Below are 24,250 nucleotides of genomic sequence, written 5' to 3'. Positions count from 1 at the left end.
ACTCTTGAGAGTTCCTTGGACTACAAGGAGATCCAACCAGTCAATCCCAAAGGAAATCAACTCTGAATATTCATTGGAGGGACTGATGCTGAAGCTGAAACTCCAATACTTTGGCCACCTGGTGGGATGTACTAACTCACTGGAGAAGACCCTGATGCTGGAAAAGATTGAAGGCAGGAGGAGCAGGCAGTAACAGATGATGCGATGGTTGGATGGCATCACTGACTCAATGGACATGAGTTTAAGCAGACTCTGGGAGGTGGTAAAGGAGAGGGAGGCCTGGCATGCTGCAGTCCATGGGGTAGCAAAGAGTCAAATGACTGAGTGACTGAACAACAATACTTACATCTGGAAATATTTTAGGGAAGCCTTGAAGACTTACACCATCTATTTTTAACTCAAAGATTCAGGGGTACCCACAGAAGCACTTATGGCCCTGAGAGATCCTGAAGCACCACGGATGGCCCTTGGAGACAGACATACGTAAGTGGGAATCCAGATATTGTCATCTGCTGTCAGTCAAGTTACTTTGCCTGACTTTTACTTTACCTGCATAGTGATGATAACTTGAATTACTGCAAAGATGACATGAGAAAATCTATTCACAGATGTGCAAAGAAGGGATTGCTGCTGCTGCTGCTGCTAAGTCGCTTCAGTCGTGTCCGACTCTGTGCGACCCCATAGATGGCAGCCCACCAGGCTCCCCTGTCCCTGGGATTCTCCAGGCAAGAACACTGGAGTGGGTTGCCATTTCCTTCTCCAGGGCATGAAAGTGAAAAGTAAAAGTGAAGTCGCTCAGTCATGTCCGACTCTTTGTGACCCCATGGACTGCAGCCCACCAGGCTCCTCTGCCCATGGGATTTTTCCAGGCAAGAGTACTAGAGTGGGTTGCCATTGCCTTTTCCGAAAGAAGGGATTAGATATGTAAATTTCTCAAGGTGAAAAACTCCCACTTTGTACTTTGACAAGTCTAAGCAATTTGTGTGTGTGTGTGAGTGTGTGCATGTGTCTATGCAAGTTCTTAAGTGTTTACCGAAAAGAAATCAGAAGTCACAGACCATGCTAGGAATGTTGTATAGGCGTGATAGCCTCCCTTTAGGCCAAAGGAAAGGACAGCGGAATGGAAGCAGCCTGGGGTTGATTACAGCTCATGAGGACTCCCCTAGGAACGTGTGAGGCTAGGCAGAAGAGGAGCAGAGGTCTGGAAGCCAAGGAGCAGGCTATTATATGCTATGCATTGAACCGTCGCCTCACCAAGACCATATGCTGCAGCCTTAATCCCCAAAGTGGCAGTATTTGGAGATGGGCCCTTTGGGAAGTATTTATATTGAGAAGAGGGCCTGAGGGTGGGTCCCTCATGTTGGGATTAGTGCCTTTACAAGAGAAGACTCAAGAAAGCATTTTATCTTTCTTTCTGCCATGTGAAGACACAGAAAAAGGCATCCGTCTGCAAGGCATGAAGATGCTCCTCACCGGAACTTGAGCATGCTGGCACCTTGACCTTGGATTCGTAGCCTCCAGAACTGAGAGAAAGTAAATCTCTGCTGTTTAAGACAGCCAGAGCATGATATTTTGTTACAGCAGCCCAAGCCAAAACAATGTGATAGCTCACAGCAAGCTAAAGCTGATACACTCCTGAATTAAGGCTGTAGGGATACAGACAAGGGGACAGACATGACAGCTACTTTCTATCTGAAAGGAGCTGATGCCCATAGGATGTAGATGTAAGAATGATGTCTCCCAGGTTTTTAACCAGAGCAACTGGGAGAAATGTATCACTGAGGAAAAGGTGAAAGAGGAAGGGCAGACACGTGAGGGGCAGATGAAGCACCTCGTCTCAGGCACACTGAGACACTGCTGGTGCTGACATGGAAACTTGACCTCAAAAGAGAGATCTGGTGGAAGACTATGGACCTGGTCTTGTCAGCCAAGGATAGCACCACCAGCCTGAATGAGCTTGCCTGACAACGTACAGGCTTAGGAGTGAACAGGGCTAGTAGGGTAGCTTAATGATAATTACATACCCAAGAACCCCCAAACTCACAGGGATCACATATAATCTTTTTTTCCTCCAAATAAAACTGGCTCTGTAAACTATTTTCTACACATACCTGATCTTGTAGCAGAGTGCCTCCGAACGCCCAGATACAAGCAAAGACAAAATAGACCTCATAAACTTCCTTTGGGCTGTCAGAAGGTACATTTTCAGGAGTCAATAAACATTCCAGAAGAGTACAAATAGTCTAAAGAAAAACAAAAAGCCATTCTTTTCAGGGCAACAGTTTTTTGTTTTTTTTTTAAATAACAGTGAAGAAAGTTCATAGGACTTAGGAATAAATCCTCTGTACCCTTAAGAGATTTTATGATTTTTCCCAGCTCTGTAATGTGCTATCCTGAGACACACAAACGACTGCCTTGGGTTTCTGAGTTGGCAGTGGACACTTTCAACCAAACTTATCTTTTATGTAACAACAAACTATCAAAAAAAAAAACCCTATTATCATAAGTTCTTCAATTAGTAATCACTACTATAAAGAGAAGTACACATTAAAAAAAACAAGGGGGAATACAGCTGTGCTGTCTTTTTTTAAAATAAATAGTGAGTCCTTCTATATGCAGGACTCTGTAACCCACTTTTTCACTTAAAGACAAACTAAAGGCGTTTTTCTCTCCAGCACGTGGTGCCCTACAACATCACTGGGGACGAAGGCGCTAGGTGGAAAGGATGTGTAACTACCGCCCTCGAGTAGACATTTAGATAACCCACTTTCCCTTCATTCTCTGGCAGCTGTTTCCCCCACCTGTTGTCATAAATTTAGAAAGTCAGACTGGCTGCCCTTAGCTTGTGGCATTTTTTGGATGTGAGACTAAATCTAACTCTGGAAGAAACGCTATTCAGGAACTTGCTCTTCAGATCCTCCATGTGAAAGGGCTCCACTGGTCTGAAATTCGCTCCATGTCCAGGGCAATTAGGTCAGTAACAAAGGAAACATGCCTGCCGCTAAGGCCTTTCTTGTGTAAGATAACCATAATGAACATGCTTTTCAGCTACCGCAAAAATGGTTGTCAGGAATTAGCACTGTCATAGACCCTCAAAACTCATGAGGCCCTTCCCCCAGTTTTCGGAGGCAGTGGTAGATGTTTATCAATATCACGCACACAGCAGTGAAAGCTGTAACAAAGCAAGTCGTGTGTGTCTCTCCCTCCCAATCCTGAGAGGCAGGGAAAATGGTAATATGGAAAATTGGTCCTGGCATAATTTGGAAGTGTTTTTGAAAATTTAATTAGTTGAGCACCTGTCTCATTTTCATTAGAAAAAAAAAAAACTTTATTGGAGGATAGTTGCTTTACAACCTGTCATTTTCTCAATCTCTCTCTTGATCTCCATTATTTTATATTGTGCCATGTTTGCTACTTTAAAATAATCTTCTAATCAAATAAAATTCACCAATTTGTTGTCAAGAAAAACAATATAAAACTCTGAGGCTTTGTTGTTCCTGAGTAGAAGCCATACTGGTCTAAGCAACTGTTAAAACCAAAATGAAAAGGACTGAAGGGTGTCAAAATACCATCCACTGATTTGAACATGCTCATAACAGGTACGATTTTTCTATTTTCTCCCAAACACAGTACTTGGAAAACAGTTTAAGCTCTGCATCAGCAATTAATATAATCACACTTTGGGTGTATATTCTGAAAGAGTTAAAACACCCTTAACAAATGCAAAGCAAGAAAGTTTCATATACTGGAAAACACAGTATATTAATTTCTTAAAGTGGCCTTTTAAAAGTATGAAATAATACCATTTACAACTACATGGATGGACCTAGAGATTATTATACTAAGTGAAATTAGACAAAGAAAGGCAAACATATGATATCACTTACATGTGGAATCTAAAATACTACACACATGAACTTATCTATGAAGTAGAGACAGATTCATGGACATAGAGGGCAGACTTGTGGTTGCCAAGGTGAGGGGACAGTGAGAGGGACAGATTGGAGTTTAGGATTAGCAGATGCAGACTAGTATATGTGGAATGGATAAACAATAAGGTCCTAATGTATAGCACAGGGGGTGTGTGTGTGTGTTAATTGCTCAGTCATGTACAACTCTTTGTGACCCCATGGATTGTAGCCTGTCAGACTCCTCTGTCCATGGAATTCTGCAAAGAGATGACTTTATGCAATAGCACCCAGAAAGGAGTTAAGGATAAAGTGCCATTTCTGAATACTACAAAAAGAGGAAGTGAGAGCAAAAATCATATTAATTCCTACTGACCTATTTTCACACTACTATTAAATGAAAAATTTCACACCACAGAGAAACACAAATACACAAGTCAACTTGAGAAAGAACACGATACTTGCTTTTTGCAAGTATTACACCAGAGGAAGTCTAATTAGGCTAACCACATAATTAATTCATTATGAATAAATTCAGACCTGCTTTCAGAAATAAATTATACCTCAGATAATTACTGGTGAAGACTATCGTTTACTTAATTGGTGTGCGAATTATCCAAAAACCTGAACTTTCTCTTCTTATGCTTGTGACTTTCTAATTTAGCTTCAAACAAATTCTGTACCATAGTAACTTCACAGTAACAAAGTACTTCAAAACCAATTTTGCTCCTAAAGAGAAACAAATAAAGGTTTCTAATTGCAAACCTTTCATGAAGTTTTATACTTGTCAAGGCTGGGGGATAGTTTTTCTCACACTGAGATTAAGATCACAACCTTCATTTCTGTGTGCCATGCATTATTTTCATTTGCTGTCATGACAATGTATCATACGTACTATTCACTCTTACCAGCTGTCTGACAATATGGATCAGGAAAAAAACCTATCCCTGAAATATTATGAACCCTTCATCTAGATTGACCTGACTTGAGGACTGTTCTTGGGAGTGGGGAGTAAAGAAAGCAAGGAAAGAACGGGAGGTCTGTCAGGCCAGGTGGGGTAGGGGTTGGTTGTCCAGGTGATGTTCAGTAGCTTTCTCTTACTCACTGGTCAACATCTTTAATTGCATGAATTTACGGTTTTCAAAAAATACACTGAGCACCTTCTTTGGGCCAGTTGCTTAGGAAACAGAAAAATAAATGAAGCTGTTACAACCCTGCTCTTATTTCATGCAAATATATTTGGGAAAAACACAATGATTCAATAATATATTTGGCGCCTACTATGTGCTTGGCATTATGGAAATCTCTGGAGTTATACAAGTGATAAAAGGTGGCTCCAGGCCTCTAGTTCACAGTCTAGTGAGAGAAACAGACCGCAAAACCAAATGGTCAAGGCACGTGACAGGCATGTGATAGAGAGTTGCCAAAAGCACCGGGGAACATGGGGGCTGGGGGTGTGTGGAGCAACGTAATCCTTCCAGAAACCACTCCATGATTTTCAACAAGCAAGAACTTCTATTTTGATCAAACCAAATCAGGACTAGTGTGTGAAATAGAGTGACCCAAGACAAACCTGCACCAGGCTGCTCTCTGGAATTGAAGTGATAGTTTTAAAGCTTGTTCTCAGCTTATCCAAGCATGCAGGAATGTATTTATCAAAAAGAATCGTTAAATTGGCCTTTTCTGACTGATGCCGCCTTCTGTCTATCCAACTGGCCACATACCTGAAAAAGAACACAGAAAGGCTTTTAATTGAGCACCAGACTTGAAAAGCAGAAATTCACGTACTCAAAAGCTTCCCCCTTCAACACAGCTTGGTCCAATACTTCAGGGACACGTTGAGTGGGTTCATTCTATTTCTCAAATGGCAAATATTTTAAAATGACCCTTTATACACTTGTTTTAATGGCCATTTTACCCAAATGAAAAGAATGTAAAAGAAACTACTAACAGCACTTAGAAACCCAACATAATAGAGGATAAGTAGGCCATTACCGAGCATTTATAAGGAAGTAGGGTTTGTCATTTCCTAGAGCACTGAAACTATTTTGAGGGTAGGCTTTATTTATGAAAACAGCTTGGGGTTTTTCTTGATTAAAATTGGCGTCAATTTTTTAGTAATGAAAAATCAGTTACAAGTAAAAAGGCAAAAATTTCATAGGGACTATTTCCAAGTCCCTCCTTGTTCACTGGATTGAACGTAACTCTAACCTGATAGCTGATAATGTGGTTCCTATGTGTGTGTGCTCAGTTGCGTCCAACCGTCTGTGGCTCCATGGACTGTAGCCCGCCAGGCTCCTCTGCCCACAGAATTTTCCAGGCAAGAATAATGAAGTGGGGTGCCATTTCCTACTCCAGGGGATCTTCCTGACCCAGAGATCAAACCCTCGTCTCCTACTTGGCAGACAGATTCTTTGTCACGAGCATCACCTGTGAAGCCAGTAAGTGGCTCTAAAATGATATCTCACCCTTGGGTACAGGTGTATAAATCTGAAGCTTATAAAATGTTACCACTTACATTCATATTTCTAACATATTAATAAAATAATGTTTGTCAATAAAATGAAACATGATTTAGTTGTACCCACAGTAGTCTCTGGAAAGAAACTGTATGATAAGACATGAAAAATAATTGCTCAAAGAGTTCTCATCAAATAAGAAACAGTGATCACAAATCCATGTAGCTGCCACCAGAGACAGTGCAACCAGATCAATGACAGCTATACCTTGCTTTAAGCAAATCAGATTGCATATTTTTAATATCAAAAGAAATCAAGGCAAGATGATTATCTCAGCAAAGACATAAGATTATCCCTCTGATAATCGTAAGACTTCATGATGGAGTTGTATTAAATATTTAACTATCTACACACTACTGCTAGATTTATGAACTATCAACTACTATAACTTTTTAAGGTCAAAAAGGAATGATTTTCAGCTGAAGTTCAGTTGCATGATGGTGACTGAAAGGTCACTTCTGGTGCTCCCCGAGTTGCATCCAGTGGGTGCCACAGAACAGTGGAATAATGGAGTACGGTTGCTAGGTACTCAGAATGAAGGCCACACCTACCCCTTAGCTACTGTTTTTATTCTACACAAGCTGGCAGGTCTTAAGTCTCAGTATCCAGAGCTTTTTTTGGTAGGGTAGGTGGGGGGGGGGGGGATTATTTAGGGAGATGGAGCTCTAAGTCAGACTGCCTGGATCTTTATCCATCCTTTAGCTCTGTTTCCTTGGGCAGGTCAGTTAACATCTCTGTGCCTCTAATTTCTTAACTGGCAATGGAGGTGATGATGACATGCTTTTCCTAAGGTTGCTCTGAGGAGCAAATGAGTTCTCATGTATTAAGTGCTTAGATTAATAACTGACATATAACAAATTCCCAATCAATGCTACTCATTAGCACAGAGTTGGTGGAATTGGGAGAACTGGGTTCAGATCCTGGCTTTGCCTCTCTGTGTATCTCCTAAAGGCAGTAGTGTCCTGCAGGGCAGGCAGTGCTCTGTTGGGCTTAAGAAATTCTACCCCAACTCCCCACCTGTGTCTTTGGTCTCTGTCGGGACAGAAGGCTGTGCAGGGCTAACCAGGAGATGCAGCCTCAAGAAAGCCACAGAAGGGGAAGTGGGCCTTGGACTTAGGTAACAGTTACTTCACTGACCCCCACTGGCAGTAGCCAAAGTCTCAAAGGGACAGCCCACCAGGCCCAAGAGTAAATGATGCTGTTGTACAAAGTATGTCCACAAAAAAGAAAGTGAATTCAATCAAACCAGGACATGTGGTAAGAGCTGAAACTGATTGGAGGCAAACAAACAAAAAAGGAAACAAAATGACCTCTGCCAGCAGTCAATCACACCATATAGCGCTGCAACTTAAGGAAAAAAGTGCCTATATTGTTAAGTATGGACAGTTGAAAACACTATGTATAAATTACTGCAAAATTTAGTAAACATTAAAAAGCAGCAAATTATCTTCAGCAATGGAAAAACTGAAGCTATAGGTCTGTGTTACTGGCAATTCCTTCCAGCTTATTTCATGCAAAATTTTCCCATGATTTTTAAAAGATGCTCTAGATTTGAACATAGACGAATGAAACACACTGCTACCATACAACATACAAGTAAAAATATCATATATTTATTCCGTACCTACATATGAGTTCACCCACATCACTGCCCCTGCCTCAGGAAATATTGCCTTAATGCAACAGATGCTTTAATGCATCACCTTAACGCTAATGTCTAGGTCACTAACAGAATCTGTGGCTCAGTGGTACTTGCAAATCTGTTCCAAATAGGCAGCTGTGTTGCACCTCCTTCTTCTCCAGAAGTCTTACAGGTACATCACTTCTATAGGAACATCACAGGAAGTCTACAGCCCTGTAGTTGAGAAACTATAAGAGCAGTGAAAGTTTTCAGGCTTCTGAAGACATTATTTATTTACTACTCTAAGTCTGGCACTAGGATCCCATCATACAGCACAACAGGAATTCAGGGCTCTCTATAGTTTGCCCCTCATGGCAAGATTTTGGTTTTCTGTCATTCATGGTGGCCTAGAAAATAGCAGAAGTTGAAAAGGACCTACAGATCAACAGTGTACATTGATGACTACTGAATCTGTATGTTTACACATACAAATAGAGTCCAAAGATGAAAGGATGGGATTGTAGGGACAGAAGACAATAAGCTCATCCAATGTAGGTGAGTGAATGAGTGAGACAAAGGTAGAATGATATTTTCAACTAAATTATTAGAGAAATGCAAATCAGAAGTACAGTGAGGTACCACCTCACACCAGTCAGAATGGCCATCATTAAAAAGTCTACAAATAGCAAATGTTGGCAAGGATATGGAGAAAAGGGAACCCTTCTACATCAGTGGTGGGAATGCAAATAGGTTCAACCGCTGTGGAAAATAACAAGGAGGTTCCTCAAAAGAACTAAAAATAGAATTGCCATATGATCCATCAATCCCACTCCTGGGCATATATCAGGAAAAAACTAAATTTTGAAAAAAACACACACACGCACACACACACCCCTATGTTCACAACAGCACGATTCACAATAGACAAGAAATGGAAGCAACCTAAAAGGCCATCCACAGATGAATGGATAAAGAAGATACAGTATGTGAATACACACACACACACACACACACACACACACACACACACACAATGAACAGTACTTAACTGTTAAAAAAAAGGAAAGAAAGAATGCCATTTGCGGCAACATGGATGGACCTTAGAGATTATGATACTAAGTGAAGTAAATCAGAAAGATAAAGACAAATACCATATGATATCACTTACATGTGGAATCTAAAATGGGACATCAGTGAACTTATCTGTGAAACAGAAATAGACTCACAGACACAGAGAACGGGCTGGGTGCCAAGGGGGAAAGAGGGTGGGAGGGATGCTTGGGGTTGGCAGATGCAAACTATTATATATATGTGTGTGTGTAACTGAAATCACTTTGCTCTACACCTGAAACTAAGACAACACTATAAATCAACTCTACTTCAATAAAATCAAGTTTTTAAAAGAAACATTTTCAACTAAAGTAATAGAGGGAAAAGTATGATCTGAAGTTGTGGCTCCCAAAAGTTATCTTCCAGGAATCAGACAAAATTTCAGAAATATTCCTGCCTTTTCCTATCATTATGCACAAGCTATGCAATACATAGCTTGGTAGATTTCATTTTCAGTTATGCTCACTTTAAATAATTATAAATGAATTTAAGTATTCTCTGTTTTTCTGTGCACTTTATTCCTTTCTATTAGAAAAAATTCTCATTGATGATAATTTTCAGAAATTTACTTCTAATTTCTCTCGAGATCTCAACAGATGTAGGATTCTTTCAGTAAACTTACTTAGAACTCAGAATTAAAATAGTACTTGATTTCTCTAGTCACTTACTGAAATGATTTTAAGGATATTGTTTGACTTCTTATCTGTAAAATGTGGACATAAAATTATGCATTTAAATAGCTCAGAGAATTTTCACAAAAAATGTTCTTAGCAGATTAAGTAATAAGAGCATTCTATTTATTCCTTAGTTGGAACATAGTATTTCATAATCTCCTCTTTCCAAAATATCTTATCAGTTTCCACATATGAATTAAGAAAATATATTTCCTAACTCTGGACACTAAAGGTTCTAGAAGCAATGACATACCAGTGGCAATCAGCACTCTAGCATCTTATCTTGGGTTCTAAATACTACTCCTTAGACAAAAAACAGTCACTCCCAGCTCCTTAGAGAAATGGCTGAATGGAGTGCAGGGGAAGGAAAGTCTGAGACGAGCCAGAAGCATCTGAAGAACATGAAAGGCGCTCCTGCTGGCAAAATTTAGGACAAATTGAGCATGCAGAAGAATACTGTTGGCAATGATTCATAATCCACTGAACTAAGAGAAAAAAAGAACCCATGAATAGAAAATGACACTCCTCAAAAAGAAAAAGGAAGGGGGAAGAGAAGAAAGAGAGAGAGAGAGAGAGGAAGTAAGGAAAGAGAGTAGAAGGGAAGAATAGTCTGTTTGTTTGTTTTTTTACTAAAAAAACATCACTTAATATTAATACATAGAGACAGAGAGGTGGGCCCACTTTGCGAATGTCATTCTTTGAAATATCTGGCTTCTTCTCTTCAAAACTCTAAATGTCATGAAAGAAAAAGGTGGATAGATAGTCTAGATTAAAGGAGAAGACAGAGATAAGTGCAACGCATGGTCCTTGTTTTGACGTTGGATTTAAAAGAAAAAAAAAGCCACAGAGGAAATTCCCAGAGTAGCTGGGAAATTCTGAAAAATCACTGTTTTGATAATATTATAACAAAGATAAATTTCTTAGGTATGTTTATCAGAATTATGTTCATGTAGGAAACACTCTAGTTCTTAGGAATGAATTGTCAATGTCTCCAACTCATTTTCAAATAATTCAGCAAAAATAAAAGTAGACAATTTATGTCTCTCTCTGCCTTTGAGAAGGAGTGTATATATAGCCAAAGAGAAAGTAAATTGGGTAAAATTGTAAAAACTGATAACTGTAGGAAAAGACTGCTTGGTTATACAATGTACTACCTACTACCTTTTTAACTTTTTTGTATTTTTTAACACTTTCAAATTAAAAAGTTGGGGGGAAATTGAGATCTTAGATACTGGTTTTGGAAATTACATTAATGATTATATTGATCTCAGAGATAATTAGGGATTAAATGAGTCAATACATGTAAAGCTATCACATTTTTAATATTATGACATTAAAGTAAGGTAACAAAGCATCTAATAACATGGTGTAAAAAAATACCCCTCCCAATTGAAATACCTCTCCCACTTTTTCATAGTACACTGAAACTTTCTGGTAATAGGAGGTAAAAATGTAAAAATATCCTGTACAGAAGATGCCATTATGGATAATGACCTGGATGGACCCTTTAGTCACACATGTGAAAATGAAAATCTACCCTTTGATCTTAATTAGAACCAAACCTCCATAAAAACAAAATCCAATGGTAAAGAGGAGTTTAATTTTCTCAAGAATGCAAATCGGGTGACTCTTCTGCCATCCTATGACCTCTGCTCTTACTAGATAGAAGTCCTTCTTTAACTGGGGACCTAGACAGCCTCTGTGAGCACAAACTCCTTATGTTTATCAGAGACCTTGGGAACTGTGAGATTTGCTACTGAAATCAGACCACACGGTGGGGGTGAGGGGTCTCAGGAATGAAGTGGGGTACCAACACTGCCTCTGCTCTCTGTATGGGAAGGTCAAGGGACACTGGAGAGTCTCCTTCATCTAGCCCCCAATCAACAGAAATGTCCTAGGAGCCAGTCAAAATCCTAGCTGGAGAAAGCAGCTGTTAGTCCAAGAAGAACTCTCCATCTTAGACTTTAAAAATCAGTCCTTCCCCTAGCTTCACAGAAACCTGTGTGTGGCTCTACTTGACTGTTGAGTTAGAGGATGAGACTTTCAGCAAACAAATCAGTACACAGAAAAGTAGCCAGGAGAAGGACATGAGTCAGGAGTCTCGCAGGGAACAGAAGTCATCCTTGAATTAGGATAATAGAGAAGGATCAATAAAAGGACAATTGGGAAAGGTAAAGGGCTACCACAACCTGGAAGTAAAGAACCTCATGGAGAGATTTAAGAGGAGCTTCTCAGGTGGCTCGGGGGTAAAGAATCTGCCTGCAATGCAGGAGATGCAGGAGACACTGGTTTCATCCCTGGGTTGGGAAGATCCCCTGCAGGAAGGCATGGCAACCCACTCTAATATTCTTGCCTGGAGGATCCCATAGACAGAGGGGCCTGGTGGACTACAGTCTATAGGGTCACAAAGAGTTGGACACAACTGAACATGCACACACGCTGATGAAGGACAGTCACCCTGCTATAGTCCTACGGGGAGGGAGCTGGAGGAATGAAGAGACCTCACTCTCCTTTCTCCCCCTCATTTCCTGTCGGCTCTCCCCATTGACCAAACCAACCAGAAGTCAGAGGGCAAGGAATGTATTGATGTGGTCCACACAGGACAGCCACTGGCACAGAGCAGAGTGGAGGGGGAAAGAGAGGATAACAGACACAGGAAGCGTACCCTCACCAGCACTGTTCATGTGCAGCACAGGGTGGGAATATGAGAGGTGTCAAGGGATCACCAGGATAAATGATGAAAAGTGTACACATTCGCAAAGTAAGTAATGGGCACAATAGACCTGTTCTAAATCAAAGCATCGCTGCTGTTCACATACGCATATTATACACACACACACACACACACATATGCTCACTAAATGATATACTTACACCTAAGTGCTCCACGTGAGCTTTTATTATTTATTCACTTCGTCAACAAATATATGTCTTTACATGTGCAAGGCATGAACAAGTTAATGTCCAACTAAAAATGACAACTGCATAAAGGTATTACTTTAGATGAGCCTAATTAATTAGCACTAAATTTAATCAGTAATATTTTCTTCAAATAGTCAAATACAATTTTAGCTTTTTTTTTTTTTTTTTAGCTTTTTTTTTTTTTTAACATCTAAGAACCTAAGATTAACAGTTCATTTGCTCAGTCATGTCTGACGTTTTGTGACCCCATGGACTGTAGCACGCTGGGCCTCCTTGTCCATCACCAACTCCCAAAGTTTGCTCAAACTCATGTCCATCAAGTTGGTGATGCCATCTAACCATCTCATCCTCTGTCATCCCCTTCTCCTCCTGCCTTCAATCTTTCCCAGTATCAGGGTCTTTTCCATAGAGCTGCTGAGCAGATGACCCACAAACTGCAGAACAATTATACCAAAGAAGTTCTCACATTGTTAAGAAAGTTCTTGGACCAACAACAGATTTCCCAAACTGGGGATCCAGCAAAGGGGACAGAGAATCCCTAGAAAATCCCCTCCGATTTGACTTTGGAGGCTAATGGGATTGGATTACAGAACTTCCACAGGCCTAGGGAACCAGACTCTTGGAGGGTAGAAACAAAACCTTGTACGTGCCAGAAGAAAGGACCAGTGTCCCCACAACAGACTGAGTCAGACTTGCCTGTGAGTGTTCAGGAGTTTCTGGTGGAGGTATGGGTCAACAGTTTGGCCTCAGGCCAAACAACACAGAGGGAACACAGCCTCGCCCATCAACAGAAAATTGGATTAAACATTTACTGAGCATGGCCCAAACACTCTCTTCCAACAACACAAGAAAAGACTCTACACATGGACATCACCAGATGGTCAGCACTGAAATCAGACTGATTATATTCTTTGCAGTCAAAGGTGGAGAAGCTCTGTACAGTCAGCAAAAACAAGACCGGGAGCTGACTGTGGCTCAGATCATGAACTCCTTATTGCCAAATTCAGACCTAACCTGAAGAAAGTAGAGAAAACCACTAGACCATTCAGATATGACCTAAATCAAATTCCTTACAATTATACAGTGGAAGTGAGAAATACATATAAGGGATTAGATCTGATAGACAGAGTACCTGATGAACTATGGACAGAGGTTCATGACATTGTACAGGAGACAGGGATCAAGATCATCCCCAAGAAAAAGAAATGCAAAAAAAAGCAAAATGGCTGTCTGAGGAGGCCTTACAAATAGCTGAGAAAAGAAGATAAGTGAAAAGCAAAGGAGAAAAGGAAAGCTATACCCATTTGAATCCAGAGTTCCAAAGAATAGCAAGGAGAGATAAGAAAGCCTTCCTCAGCTATCAATGCAAAGAAATAGAGGAAAACAATAAAATGAGAAAGACTAGAGATCTCTTCAAGAAAATTAGAGATACCAAGGGATACTTTCATGCAAAGATGGGCTCAATAAAGGACAGAAATGGTATGGACCTAACAGAAGCAGAAGATATTAAGAAGAGGTAGGAAGAATACACAGAAGAACTGTACAAAAAGATCTTCACGACCCAGATAATTATGATGGTGTGATCACTCACCTAGAGCCATCCATCCTGGAATGTGAAGTCAAGTGGGCCTTAGGAAGCATCACTACGAACAAAGCTAGTGGAGATGATGGATTCCAGTTGAGCTATTTCAAATCCTAAAAGATGATGCTGTGAAAGTGCTGCACTCCATATGTCAACAAATTTGGAAAATGCAGCGCTGGCCATAGTACTGGAAAAGGTCACTTTTCATTCCAATCCCAAAGAAAGGCAATCCCAAAGAATGCTCCAACTACTGCACAATTGCAGTAGTAAAGTAAATTTACTAGTAAAGTAAATTCTCCCAAGTCAGGCTTCAACAATGCGTGAACTGTGAATTTCCGGATGTTCAAGCTGGATTTAGAAAAGGCAGAGGAACAAGAGATCAAATTGCCAACATCCGCTAGACCATCAAAAAAGTAAAAGAGTTCCAGAAAAACATCTATTTCTGCTTTATTGACTATGCCAAAGCCTCTGACTGTGTGGATCACCACAAACTGTGGAAAAGTCTTTGAAAGATGGAAATACCAGACCACCTGACCTGCCTCCTGAGAAATTTGTATGCAGGTCAGGAAGCAACAGTTAGAACTGGACACAGAACAACACACTGGTTCTAAATAGGAAAAGGAGTACATCAAGGCTGTATATTGCCACCCTGATTATTTAACCTATATGCAGAGTACATCATGAGAAATGCCGAGCTGAATTATGCACAAGCTGGAATCAAGATTGCTGGAAGAAATATCAATAACCTGAGATATGCAGATGACACCATCCTTATGGCAGAAAGTAAAGAAGAACTAAACAGTCTCTTGATGAAAGTGAAGAGGAGAGTGAAAAAGCTGGCTTAAAGCTCAACATTCAGCAAACTAAGATCACGGCATTCGGTCCCATCACTTCATGGCAAATAGACGGAAAAACAGTGGAAACAGTGGCTGACTTTATTTTTTGGGGGGCTCCAAAATCACTGCAGATGGTGTCTACTGCCATGAAATTAAAAGACACTCCTTGCAAGGAAAGTTATGACCAGCCTAGAGAGCATATTAAAAAGCAGAGACATTACTTTGCCAACAAAGGTCTATCTAGTCAAGGCTATGGTTTTTGCAGTAGTCATGTGTGGATGTGAGAGTTGGACTATAAAGAAAGCTGAGCGCCAAAGAATTGATGCTTTTGAACTGTGGTGTTGGAGAAGACTCTTGAGACTCTCTTGGGACTGCAAGGAGATCCAAGCAGTCCATCCTAAAGGAAATCAGTCCTGAGTGTTCCCTGGAAGGACTGATGCTGAAGCTGAAACTCCAATACTTTGGCCACCTGATGCGAAGAGTTGACTCATTTGAAAAGACCCTGATGCTGGGAAAGACTGAAGGTGGGAGGAGAAGGGGACGACAGAGGATGAGATGGTTGGATGGCATCACTGACCCAATGGACATGGGTTTGGGTGGACTCCGGGAGTTGGTGATGGACAGGGAGGCCTGGTGTGCTGTGGTTCATGGGGTTGCAGAGTCAGACACGACTGAGCGACTGAACTGAACTGATACACATTCCATTGGGTGTTTATTCCATTCAGCCTTAAAAAGAAACGAAATTCTGGCACCTGCTGTAACACGAACAAACTTTGAAGATAATTTTTTTTATTTTAAAAAGTTTTATTCTGCAGATTTAGAAATTGAGAGTTTTTAATAACTGTAAAAGAAATCCAGTCACACCTAATGATTAACAGAATGTAGTGTTGTATAATCTAAACAGAAATCGTGCTGATATGCCATAATAAATTGTCTGTTAGTAAAAAAAAAAATACACTTTAGGGCACAGCGTCATATCACAAATTACAGTAGGGATACTTTGCAAGAATTTATTCAAACTAGAGAATTCTGAGTAACTGTGTCTTCTGAATGCAGCACTTGAAAATGTAACAACTCTGTGCATTCTTTTTTCTTAAAAAAAAAGACATTTTACTAAGTGAAATAAGCCCATCACAAAAAGACAATTATTATATGATTCAATTTATAAGAAGTACCTAAAGTATTCAAATTCATAGAGACAGATAGTAGAAAGGAGCTGGGGATGCTGGAAGGGGTACTGTTTAGTGACTGGGGTTTCAGTTTGGGAGCATGAAAAAAACCATGATGGTGATGATGGTTGCACTACAATGTGAATGTACTCAATGCCATTGAAACCTGTTCTTAAAAACGGTTAAAATGGTAAATTTGACATTATGTACATTTTACCACAATTAAAAAAAAAAAGCCATACTCACGGATTCCAGCCTAAATCTTGTGGGTTCACATATAGAATACCAGCTCTGGAAACAGTAGCTGGGGTTGCCGTCCTCAAGTGATGAATCTCAAAGAGCAGCTTCATAGAGGGAGTCAGAGCTATGCGCTCGTTGCTGGCCAATGTCAGCACCTGGACACGGCAGCACAGCACAAAAGTGGCCGTTTCATCGGGGCAAAGGCAAGGCTGCCGACTTTTCATAACAGCAGGAAGCCCTCCCCCGCCCCCAGGAGAAGTGCCGAAGGCTACATATGAGCTCACCGCCCAAGTTAGAAATGATCACTGCCCGAGGTAGAAATGCAGTCTGAATAAAGATACCAGTTGGTCCCCAGGGGAGCTCACTGACCCCCTGATGAACAAACTCATCAACATGCCCTTACTCCTGACAACTTTTAAACAACTATGGTAATTATTTAAATTTAAGACTTTTGTTTTAACAGTTGATTACATAAAAAGGCATGAATACCATAAAAAATAAACTTCATTGAGAATCTGAAATACCACAATTTTAAATTGTCCTATTGAAACTCATGCAAGTATAAAGATCTCAGACATGCATTTTATGATAAACAGTATTTCACTTCACCTTGTTATCATCCATGACAGTGTTTAGTGATTCAATCCACATGGGATCGATATCACCATCCAGGACTATCCATTTTGGTCCATCATGCCTAAGATTTGCTTGTTCTCGCAGAATGGATGAAAACAGACCTGTAAGTTGAGAGTAAACAATCCTAATGTACAATGGGGTAGATTGTTGTTCACTTCTAAAATAAATTTGTGTTAACTGTATTGGAGGTTCTTTTAAGTAAGTCTGCACCTCATTCAGGTGGGCAAACAGCAATGCTTTTTGAACCATACCTGGGCTCTCGAGATCACTGGGCAAGTTTCACTTCCATGAGAAGGTTGGTTAACATCTCACACCAAGAAACCCCAAAGATCAAATAAAGTGCCTTCCTTGAAGAACATTTGTGGAGACTTACAGCAGGCAATGTACATGAAACTCAGTAGTTACACAAGTGAAAACAGTATCCTTTTTTTTTCCCATGCACATATATTCAGTACCTATTTTGGGCCAAATATTAGCTTATTCCACCTTTATCAGTTTTTCCATAACATTTCAAGAGAGATCATTATAAACTATTCAGAAGTGTGATATATTTCTTTGAGAAATTCATTCACTGGCATTGTAAGACGTTATTATCTCACAAGATGTAAAGATAAAACATTTTAAGTTCACAGTCTTTCTTGCTATGTATGTTACATAGCATATTTAATAGCTGCTGAGTGTTCAAAACTCAAGTATATAATACTACAGTGAAAAAAAACTGTACTGAGGCACGTATGTGGAAGGTTTTGTTTTCTGTGAAGTATCTTGTGCAAAGATGAGTGACAGTCAAAACAGAACCTGCCATTATAATTCACAAAAATGTCAGCAATGTTTCTAATGGACAATGATTTGAAAGGCTTCCACATATTTTCAGTGTAAACATTATTATTCCCTTCCTGCCACAGTCTTTAAAAAAAAAAAAGCTAGAAAGCTTACGAGAGTACATGTTGATTGTCCCACAATTAAGGAAGCAGTGTGTACATGATATTAGGAAGGATAATGATGAAGTTGGCTTCTTTGATAGGGTCATCAGGACGGTCTTCTTTGATGTGATATTTGACCTGACATTCCAGTAATGTAAGGGACCAAGCCATGCCAGCATCTCCACTGCTGCAGACAGTGGGAACACCAAGCGCAAAGGCCCATGATGGGAAGATGCTTGGCAATTTCGGGCAAGAGCAAGGAGGCCTGAGCACATAATGTGCAAGTAAAAGGCAGAGAATAGGAAATGAGGTCAGAGATGGGGGAAGGGGGACTCCATCACACAGAACCCTTTGGGCTTCGGATAAAGGCTGGATCCTAATGCTGCTGAAACACACTGGAAACTTCAAGCAGAGAAGCAACATTTGGAAGAGCCTCTGTCTACTACATGGAAAATGAGCTTCTTGGAGACCCATGAGGTGTGACCCACTGTTGGTGGTCTGGACTCACAGAGAAGGTTAGAAGTACTGGAATACAACACAAACGTTAAAGGTAAAGCCTAGAGAATTTGCTGTGAGGTTGAATGTATGGTGGGAAAGAATTCAAGGATGATGACAAGGTTAGTGCATTTATGGAAATGAGAATGTAAGAACTGATCTTAACAAAACAAAGGAATCTGCTTGTCTGCAAAAATGGTTTCAGGACAAGAAACACGTCCCAAGGACTCTGGAACTTAGTCAGTGTCTTGCATCAGGTACTGCGTAAATATTTCTTGAAGCATTTGTGTTGACTTCTCTTCCGGTTTACAGGGAGCGCTGACATAAATAATGGGGGATAAAATATACAGCTTTGTGCATGAACCTGCTGAATGCTAATCAACCACTTATTCAAATGTAGGTTTAATTTATAGGTTATAAATGCTGTTGTGAGCTGCTCTATTTCCAATAACGCCAACCCATAAACATTAAATCTTCAGCCATGACTAAAATTGGCTTGAACTAAGAAATGATTTTCTGGATTTAAAAAAAAAGAATTTTTTTAGCATTTCAAAAGGGGAAATACTACTTGCCGTCTTTCCATTCTCGGGTAGCATGATGTATGAAACCGAAGAGTTCATCTGTTGTCACAGCTTTGGGGTTTAAGTCATTCCAAATGGGTTTCTGTTTCATGTTAACATATGTTCGGTTTAATGTTCTCAAAATCTAGGGGAGAAAAGGAAAAAAGCTAAGAAAACTAATACTAATGTAAGCCAAATGAAAAGCAAAAGATTTCTGAAGGGTTTTCCTTATGTATTTTATGTTCCTATATATTATGAGTGTACTGAGAATAGGAAAATATTTACATGTGTATATTTTCATTCCCATCTTGAAAACTTTAATTCTACAGTCCCTGAGGATCAGTTCACCTGATTCAACAATGTGGACGAGAGAAAGTCACCACCAACTGAGATTTTTAACCATGTGTTAAAGCAAAGTAAAGGCTTGTACATGTTATTCCTGTGCATGATGTTAACATCCACTCTGCCTATATTATTTAGATGGTTTTTCAAATTTAGCCTACATCCAAAGTGCATAAAAGGTATTCAAACAGACTAAGAGACCTAGTCTCAGAGTTTCTAATTTAGTAGGTCTCAGGTAGGACTGATTTGAGTTCTAACAAGGTCCTAGGTGATCCCTATGATGCTTGTCTAGCTCTACTGTGAGAACTGGTGACCTAGAGAAGTAAGTTCTAAATAGGAGACTATTTTGACCTGAGGGAAGAAGATGTGCTGCTGGGCATCTTGTGGGCAGAGGCCAGGGATGGCTGCTCAATATTCTGCAATGATAGGCGGGCCCCCAAGACAAAGACTTAGCAGATCCAAATGTCAGTGGTGCTGAAGCTGAGAAACTCTGATCTAGGTAATTGAGGAAAAGAAGCTTTGAGGCTAGGAATTCACAGAACAGATGCTTAATGTTGTTTTGCTGTTCAGTCACTCAGCTGTGTCTGACTCTTCTCGACCCCATGGTCTGCAGCATGCCAGGCTTTCCTGTCCTTCACTATCTCTTGGAGTTTGCTCAAACTCATGTCGATTGAGTCATGGACATCACTTGATGACAAGTGATGCCATCCAACTCCCTTATCCTCTGTCGTCCCCTTCTCCTCCTGCCTTCAATCATTCCCAGCATTAGGGTCTTTTCCAGTGAGCCAGCTCTCTGTATCAGGTGGTCAAAGTAGTGAAGCTTCAGCTTCAGCATTTTAGTCTTTCCAATGACTATTCAGGGTTGATTTCCTTTAGGATGGACTGGTTGAATCTCCTTGCAGTCCAAGGGACTCTCATGAGTCTTCTCCAACACCACAGTTCAAAAGCATCAATTCTTCAGTGCTCAATCTTCTTTATGGTCCAACTCTCATATCCATGCATGGTTACTGGAAAAACCATAGCTTTGACTATATGGACCTTTGTTGGAAAACTGATGTCTCTGCTTTTTAATATATCTAGGTTTGTCATAGTTTTCCTTCCAAGGAGCAAGCGTCTTTTAATTTCATGGGTGCAGTCACTGTCCACAGTGATTTTTCAGACCAAGAAAAAATCTTCACTTAATACGTATCTGCTTAATGAACTGATGCCTTAACCCAAGTATCTGCCCAACTATCCTTTTTGCTTTCTCTGAAAAGCCATGACTTCTATTTTAGATATTATCATCCTTATCGCCTCACAGGGGTTTAAAGGACTGACAAACAATTGCCAAATACCTCAGAATATTACATTGCTAAATAATATGACCCCAAGTTTTGGTGCTCTACTTCTATCAGCCTAAGTAAAGGTTGAATAGAACAGAAACAGAATCAGCAAAGACTAGATGAAAGAAATTGAATGTCTTAGGAATATTAAGCTTCTATTTTTAGAAACCATTAATCTACTGAAAATGATAGAACTTAATTTTATCCTTCCTTTCACCATAGCCCATATCTGAAACTTAACTCTAACAAAGTAATTACAGGTCTATCAGTTAGTTATCTACTTTAATATTTCAATTATTACATTTTTCACAAGAAAAAAGCCCTATACCGGGCCTCCTTTTACAAGTGTACCACTCTGAGTTCTGATCTAAACACTGGCAAGTTCTATAGACATCCATGCCCTGAAGTCGCATGTGCGCACTACACTTATTTTTAGTCACTGGTTACTAAATATGTTTCTACCCAAGCACCCTCAATTAAAACACATGCAGTTCTGCCTAAACTGTCTGCCAAGCAAGAAAAGTATGTTTCCAGGACTGTCAGTAAGACCAAACAAAATCAAGCAGTGAACTAAAAATGGGGATAATAACAGCTGTGGACTCTCATCACTGCACAGAGTAAATCATACATTGTGCACCTAGCACAGCATGTAATGAGTACCTCAAAAACGTGGCTTTAAAAAACAAACAAACAAACAAAAAAAACGTGGCTTTTGCTTCCGCCATTTCTTTTCAAGTTTTGCTTTGGCCCCACAGAGAGTGATATTGAAGAAAACTATTTGGGTTTTTCTCAGTGATATGGGAAGGAGAAACTAGGATAACTTGGAAAATACCAGAAAATAGTTTTGACAAATGTGGGTAGGGCAGAACCAATCTTGTAATCTGGGTATCTTATTCCAGAGTCTCTCAATATGTTTACTCTGGATAAAAGAATTCAGGTAGACTACTGAAAGATGCATAAGACAGGAGGGCATTCATCTAAAAGTGTGAATAGGATGCTATCTAATGTGGAAAGCCCAGTCTTCCTTCATTTACTTTCCTTGAGTGCAGTGTTCTAGTAATTCCTCTCTCCTTGTCCTCATTATAAAGAAAAAGAGTGTCAATTGATCAGAGAGCAATATTAGAGTCTAAGATTCTAACCTCAAATTATGAGCAAATTCACTGAAGGGAACTCTCAAGTAGAACTGAATGTAGGCCCCACTCTTATGCCAGTTTTGTTCGCTTCATGGCTGAAAGCTCATGATGTTTACCATACCTTACTCTTCCCTGTGCCTGCATTTCCAACGACGAAGACAGAGTGTCGCACGGCCAACAGCTCCTCAAGCTGAACAACCTACAGACCGAACAACCAGACACTAGTTTCCTTTAAAAAAAAATCTACCCATTTTTGCCCAGTTCTTTCCTTACAACTCAAGCCAGACCCCACCAACAGCATTATATTCTAGGAAAATTCAGAGATAACAAATGCGAAGTATAGTTTCTCCCGGATCTCCCAATGTAGAATATGGGGATGAGAATGAAGAACAACCATTAATTAGTTAATGAGTCACGGGCACAGGCAGAAGTGAAGTACAGAAGTACCTGGTACATGGCAGGAGTGAGTCTGAAAATCAATAACACTCATGAACTGTGACCAGAAACAGTATATGGCCAATATCATCTATAACTAATGACATAGCCTCCAAAATATCTGAAACAGATACCCTTTATGTATTTTAACACTCATATATATTCACTATATCCCAAATGAGCAAGCATATGCACAAGCCTTTGGGAAGTCAGATGATGTCATACATATGGACAGTTCTCCTCACTTACAAACATGTGCTAACGATTTTATTACTTCCACCCTTCCTTAAGAGGGAGAGAAAAGATAGCAAAATTAATTTTTGCTGCACATCAGCAAGGAGTTTTATGAACTAATGAAAAGTCTGTTCACATTGAAAACCATGACTTAATCATATCTGTATATGTTCACCTTCTCACAGATGGGATGATATTTTATATTTACTTTAGTAAAGACTTCCATATTAGAATGCTATAAAGTATGTATGTATCAACAGACTCTTAAGGTCAGTGGAATATGTAAGGTGATATTTTGGCTGAGCATCACGTCACTGCAGTTATGGGCATTGAATATCCCAAGGGCTGCCATGACAAGGGAATTCTCCTTTTACTTTGAGGATGAAGCTTTCCTCAGGCTGCAGGCGGAGCTCCACAGTGGACTGCCTGACCATCTGTTCAAAGTCGGGTGCTCTCCTCCGGGGCACATCTAGGGATGGAAACAGGTCACCAATGAGGCCCAAAAACACAGGGGTGTCATCAGTCACTATTTTAGGCATATTGAAGTCCCTTAATGCTCTCATGAGTACCTAGAAAGGAAGACAGAAAACTTTTCATAAAAAAACTGATACAAAAAATAAAAAAATAAAAAAAACTGATACAAGGTCTAACAAGCACCTCAACAGCTAAAGATGTTATTTTTAATTTTCATATCTAAGTCATGAGATAGATCCTGTTCTCTATTAGAATGGCATTCTATCTACAGAGAGGGTAACTGCATACAAATCACATATCAGAACAGGAGAGAACTCTGTTGATGCCATGGGTAACCTCAGACTAAAGCCAGTCAAGGGGCCCTGTCCCGTCCTTGACAATATCTGGATCTTAAGACAAGGTCTGAGGTGCTTTTGTCTGTAATCCTAAAACTCCAGGATATAAATTCACCAGGCCCATCAGATCATTTTATTCAAAATACTCTGAAAATCTCAGAATGTTTAGTTCTTTGGCCCATTTTTTGATTGGGTCATTTATTTTTCTGGAATTGAGCTTCAGGAGCTGCTTGTATATTTTTGAGATTAATCCTTTACCTGTTTCTTCATTTGCTATTATTTTCTCCCAATCTGAGGGCTGTCTTTTCACCTTACTTATAGTTTCCTTTGTAGTGCAGAAGCTTTTAAGTTTCATTAGGTCCCATTTGTTTAGTTTTGCTTTTATTTCCAATATTCTGGGAGGTGGGTCATAGAGGACCCTGCTGAGATTTATGTCGGAGAGTGTTTTGCCTATGTTCTCCTCTAGGAGTTTTATAGTTTCTGGTCTTACATTTAGATCTTTAATCCATTTTGAGTTTATTTTTGTGTATGGTGTTAGAAAGTGTTCTAGTTTCATTCTTTTACAAGTGGTTGACCAGTTTTCCCAGCACCACTTATTAAAGAGGTTGTCTTTTTTCCATTGTATATCCTTGCCTCCTTTGTCAAAGATAAGGTGTCCATAGTTTTGTGGATTTATCTCTGGGCTTTCTATTCTGTTCCATTGATTTATATTTCTGTCTTTGTGCCAGTGCCATACTGTCTTGATGACTGTGGCTTTGTAGTATAGCCTGAAATCAGGTA

General features: G+C 39.9%; 1 protein-coding gene across 4 annotated transcripts in view; it reads right to left on the bottom strand.

Moving 5' to 3' along the window:
* DNAH11 (dynein axonemal heavy chain 11) overlaps nt 1–24,250 on the bottom strand; it is a 353,143-nt gene that overhangs the window by 179,778 nt on the left and 149,115 nt on the right. For 2 of the 4 annotated variants that reach the window (XM_065938807.1, XM_065938808.1), the window contains 7 exons: nt 23,036–23,230; nt 22,114–22,191; nt 19,204–19,340; nt 17,191–17,341; nt 16,588–16,736; nt 5,482–5,632; nt 2,112–2,243 (listed from right to left, as the gene is read on the bottom strand). In XM_065938807.1, the coding sequence (XP_065794879.1) occupies nt 2,112–2,243; nt 5,482–5,632; nt 16,588–16,736; nt 17,191–17,341; nt 19,204–19,340; nt 22,114–22,191; nt 23,036–23,230 (993 nt within the window). The remainder of the gene's footprint in view (nt 1–2,111; nt 2,244–5,481; nt 5,633–16,587; nt 16,737–17,190; nt 17,342–19,203; nt 19,341–22,113; nt 22,192–23,035; nt 23,231–24,250) is intronic. The other 2 variants (XM_065938805.1, XM_065938809.1) reach the window with 1 other exon arrangement.

Source organism: Muntiacus reevesi, chromosome 6, assembly GCF_963930625.1.
Source record: "Muntiacus reevesi chromosome 6, mMunRee1.1, whole genome shotgun sequence".
Taxonomy (NCBI): Eukaryota; Metazoa; Chordata; class Mammalia; order Artiodactyla; family Cervidae; genus Muntiacus; species Muntiacus reevesi.
This window is presented reverse-complemented; position numbering and strand designations above follow the sequence as displayed.